General features: G+C 50.7%; 1 protein-coding gene across 1 annotated transcript; it reads right to left on the reverse strand.

Annotated features, from left to right (window-relative positions):
- Positions 1 to 579: 579 nt before the first annotated feature.
- BAMBI (BMP and activin membrane bound inhibitor) lies at positions 580 to 5,213 on the reverse strand. The gene is made up of 3 exons (XM_063149197.1): positions 5,087 to 5,213; positions 1,828 to 2,118; positions 580 to 1,380 (listed from the first exon to the last, which is right to left on the reverse strand). Exons 1-3 carry the CDS (start codon positions 5,160 to 5,162, stop codon positions 962 to 964), a joined length of 786 nt encoding a protein of 261 aa, XP_063005267.1. The 5' UTR covers positions 5,163 to 5,213; the 3' UTR covers positions 580 to 961.
- Positions 5,214 to 6,610: the final 1,397 nt, after the last annotated feature.

The following is a 6,610-nucleotide window of genomic DNA, read 5'->3' on the forward strand; positions in this document are numbered from 1 at the left end:
TCCCACACAAAACTAGGAGCATATGATACTTAGTTACATGATAGAAGAGCAAGGCAGATGCTTTCCATTGTGCCCAGAGGGGTTATAAACAGAAAAAAAACAAACCACCAAACCTAATAGACAGTGCGGTTTTGGGGTTTCCCTCTCCTCCCCAAAGAAAAGTTTGGGTGTAAAAGGTACAAAAGGAAAACAGATCATAGAAACAAGAACTGTGAGACAAGGGAGGAAAACCAGTGACTCCTAATTCTTCATATCTTTCTCACACATTTTGCACAGAGGAAGTCTTTCTTCATTAACAGAGGAAGAAAGTTATCACACAAAGCCCTGAAAGAATTCACTGAGGTTATGAACAAAATGCAACAGCCAAGAACCAAGGATGTGGGTTCACTGCTACTTGAAGTATAAAACAAAGCTGCCACCTTCGTTCTCAAATAACCACCTAAAGTCCTTCGCAGAGTAGGAAAAGAATGTGCTTTCAGAATCTAATTGTTATGCATGGCATTACCACACACACCTTGATTTGTTTTCTACTGTCATCCACGAGAAAACCCATTTTCCAAAACAGAAATCACAAGCAAGTTTCAGAGAAAATATATATATTTTAAAAAATCTTTACAATAAGTCAGGAAACATAGGAGCTTGCATACAGTTTATTATAATAACTCAGTTCTCAGCTCCCTACAGTTCAGATAACCCTGGTGACAGTGTTTACAACTTCTAACTTTTGCTTTCACAATTCTGAAGCAAACAATACATTTGAGTGTATTTTACTCTGTGCAAATAAGACAACTTTTGGAATCCTTCAGAAGAAATATCCAAGATTCTGTTTGCAGAGGTCCTTTGTTTCTCAAAGATGATTTATGAGAGTTTTTGTTTTAAGATAAAGTGCTCCTGTCCAGCAGAACCCAAAGGCCTTCAAGAGTCCAGAGAGTAAGTTTAGCTCAGATTAAAAAATAATTGGTCATACAAATTCCAGCTTCCCATGTCCGCTGTACATTCCCCAGTGGACTAGTGAAAGAATTTTATCATTGCTGAGGTCTGAATGTCTCATTTTATCACAGGTCATGCAGCAGTTCTCGTGACCAGTCACAGGCACCATGCATTCCAAGTCCAATTTTGCCACCTGCCCTTTTTTCGAATGATGTCCATGAAAACTGTAGTGCAAACGAGAGAGCATTTGCTGTCGCTGATCTTGCAGTCTCTTGTTTTCACTCCTGAGCATCCTCAAGGCCAGCATGATGAGGAGCACCAAGATGAGCCCACCAGCTATTGGAACAGCAATTACAGCTGCCCTGAACCATAACTCTTTTGAAGAAGTCAATTCCTGCACCTTGGTGATGAGATTCCTGCTGCTGTCGTGTTGATATCTGCTCCCTTGTCCTGCAAAGGGGAAAGATGTGAAGCTTATTTCAGGATTTATATATACACTGATTTATTTATAAGCACCTCCCTTAAATCACACACTTTCAAGTTTAAGGAGCAACTGCTACACACTGCAATATCTACAGAAAATACTCCTGTAAAGAAAAAAATTAGTTTCTAAGTCTGCTTATAACATAGAATTTCTTACCCCAATAGCCAGTTTAACTAGGAACACCACTGCCACTCTTAGACATAATTTCAAGATGGCAAGAGAAACTTCCAATATTAATACAGACAAAAAAACCTAACTGGCTGAGATATTCTCCTGCATCCAGCCACCTGCTTCTCCCTCTGGTGTCTCTACTTAAATCAACAACTACATCAATAACAGCAGATGCACAAGGTTTTGACTGTAGCTGGCCTGATGGCCAGAAGAGGGGTTTCACTGAAGCTTTATTGCCCTACCTGAAGCATCACCCCTGGAAGGAGACAAAACATCGTGCAGTCCTCTGTAATTGCACATATCTTCATGGCAGCATTCCAACGTGGACGTGGTGGTGGTGCCAGAGTGGTTTTGTGCTTGTTTGGCTTGGCAGATCTCAGCAGTGCTTGCAATAGAGTCCAAGCAGCCATGAGTAAGTGGGGAATGTGTATTCTGAGGATCAAGCAGTCTGGAGAAGCAGGCACTAAGCTCAGATTTGCACATATAGCCAGTTGCAACACAGTGTGCAGCATCACAGTAGCATCTGATTTCACCTAAAAAACAAAAATTGGGCAAGAAAGGTAAGAATTTGGTCCTCTAAGGACACCTCACTATATATGCTTATTAGCCACATGCATCACACAAACTCAGTGCCAGTTTTGAGGTACTTCTTTAGGCTATAGAGCCACAAGAGCTGGGGTTGCTCCCTTCCCATCACTGTACAGGTTGAAACCTTGATCCTTGTAAACGCCTTGGGGCACTTGCTTTAATGACTAGTACTACAGTCCTTTGAATTAAAGGGAGAGCATTTCACTGAATCAGGGACTGGGGAGGGCTTGGGTGGAGGGGGGGAAGATCACAGTGGCTTTTTTTTTTTTTCCAAGGTAAATAACTAACAAGACCATTTTATAGCTACTTCCACTCGCTGTCAGCAGTTGCCTTGAACCACATTTAAAGTGAAATACCAGTTCTAAAAGCAACACACACTTTCAGTCCTGGAAGAAAGTCACATCTATGTTTTTAACCATTACTCCAGGAACAGTATTCTATTTTTATAAAATAACGTTTCTTTTAATTGCACATAAGCACATAACAAAAATACCAAGCTTAAATATTTACGTGACAAATGAAAAAGACAAACTCAGAACTGCTGAATTGTTTATTACCTCTCAATACTGCCCCAAAATTTAAAAGGCTTAACTAACACCTTATAAAGCTATTAGCTAGAACCATTACCATCTAAGTCTCTCTGTCAGGAAGGTTTTACTGTGTGAAACTGCGCAACTATTTCTAAATTTCTAGAGAAAGAGAAAATCTTTAACTAGATCTTCATGAAAAATGACTTTTTAATATTATAGAACAAAAAAGTTCCAGTTTATAATTATTCTGCTCACCAGAGACAATGAGCCTCAACTCAAATGTGAAGGTTTTTAATCTAGTGAAACTGCAAGGCTAAAGGCTCCCCGTTGCCTCTCCCCACTTTCACGTGCAATCCAATATGCAGTAGAAAAGAGGAAACACTTAAGACTGAAAATCCTCTACCGGCTCTACGAAAAATATCAGGAAACCTCAAAAATTTCTGAAGGAAGCGATAAAAAAAGTTCCCTTCATAAAATTCTTCATGTTGTGCTCTCTAAACTGCTCTGGTATGAATTAAACATGTCCAGTGCTGAAGCAAAAACTTACTCTTTCCAGGCAAGTTACAACTCAAACATAATTCAGTGTGCCATCGAGCCAAGGTTTAAGAGGAAGCCAGATTCTGGAGACATCCTTGGAAGAGGTCTCCAAAATGGACTTAAAACTACTTCTGGTGTGCCTACTGAACTTGCCACCACAGTAGCACCGAGGCTTTCAAAGCTGACTGAACAGTCAGATGTCTTCCTCCTACAGTCTGCACTGCAAAAAAATCAATCGACAGGCGTTTCTGCTGTCACCCCTTCTCATGATGTTACCTACTACCTATATCTAAAAAAAACAAAACCCCAACTGTTCTGCAAGACGTTAAAAAAATCATCCCAAACAAGTTACCTTCCTCTCGTCAGGCTACCTTAATAGTTTCCCCAAAATGCTACTGCAGCCTCAAGGCCTTGAAGTTCCCGCTGCTCGTTAATAACTCTGCTTAATAGAAGCCAAATGATGGAGTGTCTCACTGTCTCCAGTCCAATTCCCTTGGGGTTTCAGACCAACTAACCTAATTTTTCATGAATTCACACTCACTCTCATCCAGCATGTTACAGAAAAAAAGACTCAATAATTTTCTAAGCATTCTATATGAGGTCTCCCCCCTGCCCCTCTGAAAAAAATAGTTCTCATAATTTCTGCACTGTTAAATTTAAGATGCAAACATGGCACAGTACCAGAGCTGACAGTTCTTTCATGAGTCTCAGCACGGTACGGAAATAAAGAGAAACAATACACATACTTTCATTTCAACTGCTTATACAATCACGTTCAAAAATCTATATTTTATTGCCTCAAGACAATCTTACAAACAAAATCTGACAGGCTAGTCATCAGGTTAATTCAACTGCTTTTTAATTAAAGCCACGTTTTCAGTGAAACAAAATGGACTTTGTATTACTGTATTTCTGTCAATTCATAAAGTTTCTTCCTGTGCTATGCAAAAGGCCAGAAAGGGTATTTAGTATTTTGAAACAGTGAACAATGCCCTTCTGTTCCCTCCTCTTTCTTGTTACTGTATGTAGCTATTAAAGAAAAATGTCTGCTTTTAGTCAAGATGGCTACAGGAGAGACTGCAGGCTTCTCTTAAAGCTTTTGAAGTCAACAGCAGCCAGAAGTCTGTGATCCCCTAATTATACCATTATCAGGCACATAGTTTCAGTATCTGCGACTTCACATCACTCAGTCACTCCCTGTTCTGCCGCTTTGATGGGGCCAGCAGGCTCCCCCCTGCACGCTGCAAGGCTGTTATTTAGGGTTAATTACAGCCTTACTTCCAAAATAAATAAATACCGTCGCACATCACCACCACGCTAACTTATCCTTTACCCTCCTCCCCGGAGTACGACGATTACCGGCAGCCAGCGGGTCGCCTCTGCCCCCGAGGGCGCTCCCCGGGCGGCCAGACCACAGACCACAGCCCCCAGAGCCCCCACAGAGCACAGCCCCCAGAGCCCCCACACAGCCCCAGAGCCCCCAGAGTTCACAGTCCCCACAGAGCACAGAGCCCCCACAGAGCCCCCAGAGTTCACAGAGCACAGAGCCCCCACAGAGCCCACAGCCCCCAGCGCCCCCATAGCCCTCAGCTCCCCGCGGGCGGGGACAGCGCCGGGCGCGGCTGCCTCGCCGGGACACGGCGGGGCCGTGACAGCCCGGCACCGGCGGCCAGGTGGGCGGGGAGGGACACAGAGACGGGAGGCACCGGCCCGGCGGCTCCTCCGCCAGCACCGCTCGGCGCGGGCTCCCGACACAGCGCCGGGCCCGGCGGTTCTCGGGCAGCAGTCCCCGGGCACTCCGCTCCCTCCGGCACGGCCCCCGCAGGCGCCCCGCCGCAGCCCTCACCTTTGGTGAGCAGGACGGCCATGGCGCACAGCTCCAGTTGCAGCCAGATGAAGATGTAGCTGGAATGGCGATCCATTTACCCGGCGCCGCTCGCCACAGCCCACAGCGCAGGCACGGCCGAGCCGCCGTCGCCCGCCCCTGCCCCGCCGGAGCGCCGAAGAGCCGCTCGTCCGCGGGCAGAGCCGCGGTGCGGCCACCGCTGCTGCGGCAGCGGCGGGCCAGGGGGACGGCCGCGGCTCTCCGCCTTTCCCTCGCAGTTTCGCCGCGGCTGCAGGAGCAGCAGCAGGAGCAGCGGCGGCGGCGCGCTGGCGGTGCCCGGCGGGCGCTGTCTCACTGACACGGAGGCGGCGGCGGCGCCCGCCCCGTAAATACGGCCGGCGCCGGGCGCCACTGAGCCGCGCCCCGCCTCTCCCCCTGCCCCGCCCCGCCTCCCCATTGGCTGCGCCTGCCTGGAGTGGGCGGGGACTCTCTCCGCCCCGCCCCCAGCCCCGCGGCGCGGCCCGAGCCCCTCCCGCGGCGCCCCCGGGCGGCGGCACCGGCACCGGGCGGGCCGGGAGCGGGGCCGGGAGCGGGGCCGGGAGCGGGGCCGGGAGCGGGGCCGGGAGCGGGGCCGGGAGCGGGGCCGGGAGCGGGGCCGGGAGCGGGGCCGGGAGCGGGGCCGGGAGCGGGGCCGGGAGCGGGGCGGGCTCTGCGCTCGGCGATGGGCTCTGAGCGCCGGGAGTCCCGGAGACCTGCCGGGAGAGCGGCCGCTGGCGGCACCGAGCGCCCTCGCTCGCTGCCTTAGGTTCGGGGCTCTCTGGGGGCCAGGGAACGGGCGCCGCCGGGTCCCCGAGATAATTCCCTACGGAGGCAGCAGCGCGGGATTCCACTAAAAAACATTGTGATGAGACTGCGAGCTCGGCGGAGCCGCGATGGATGGATGGATGGATGGATGGATGGATGGATGGATGGATGGATGGATGGATGGATGGACGGACGGAAAGACGGACGGACGGACTGTCCTCAGCCCGGTGACCGGCAGCGCCGGAGCGGAGCTCGCGGTGTCCGAGCCCTCCCGCCCGCGGCCGCTGTCCCGGCGCTGCCCCAGCCCTGCCTGTCCCGCACGAGGGTGCGGAGTTGTTTCCCGAGCGGGAACAGCGGCGGTTCCACTGCAGCCGGGGCTTTTTCCCCAAGGTTTTGGGAACCCTGCGGCCGGGCTTGGCGCAGCGCGGAGCCGCAGCCGCCGGCTGGAAGCGCGGTGCGGCCGGGCTGTCCATCCCGGTGTCCCGGCCCGGGGTTCGCCCCGCGGCTCGGGGGCTCCTGCACCTCACCTCGCACTCAGCCCCGCACGGTCTCACCCGCTGCTGTCACAGCCGCGCAGCAAGGGCAGGCCCGTGGCACAGAGCTGCTAGCGAATGTACCCTGCTGTAACTATTCTCCTTCCAGTGTTTCCTTTCCAAGAACAGCTGGTGGGGATGGAAGCACGAGCTGAGCTGGTGTTCTACCACTGAGCTCCGATACAACTCCTGTGGGTCCTGTTCAACT

This window comes from Melospiza melodia, chromosome 1 (assembly GCF_035770615.1).
Source record: "Melospiza melodia melodia isolate bMelMel2 chromosome 1, bMelMel2.pri, whole genome shotgun sequence".
Taxonomy (NCBI): Eukaryota; Metazoa; Chordata; class Aves; order Passeriformes; family Passerellidae; genus Melospiza; species Melospiza melodia.

Excerpts from the sequence above, each read along its gene's own strand:
- BAMBI (XM_063149197.1), bottom strand. The coding sequence starts at position 5,162 with ATGGATCGCCATTCCAGCTACATCTTCATCTGGCTGCAACTGGAGCTG. Across the intron at positions 2,119-5,086 it reads GGCCGTCCTGCTCACCAAAG|GTGAAATCAGATGCTACTGT; the intron begins GTGAGGGCTGCG and ends TTTGTTTTTTAG. Across the intron at positions 1,381-1,827 it reads TTCCAGGGGTGATGCTTCAG|GACAAGGGAGCAGATATCAA; the intron begins GTAGGGCAATAA and ends TCCCCTTTGCAG.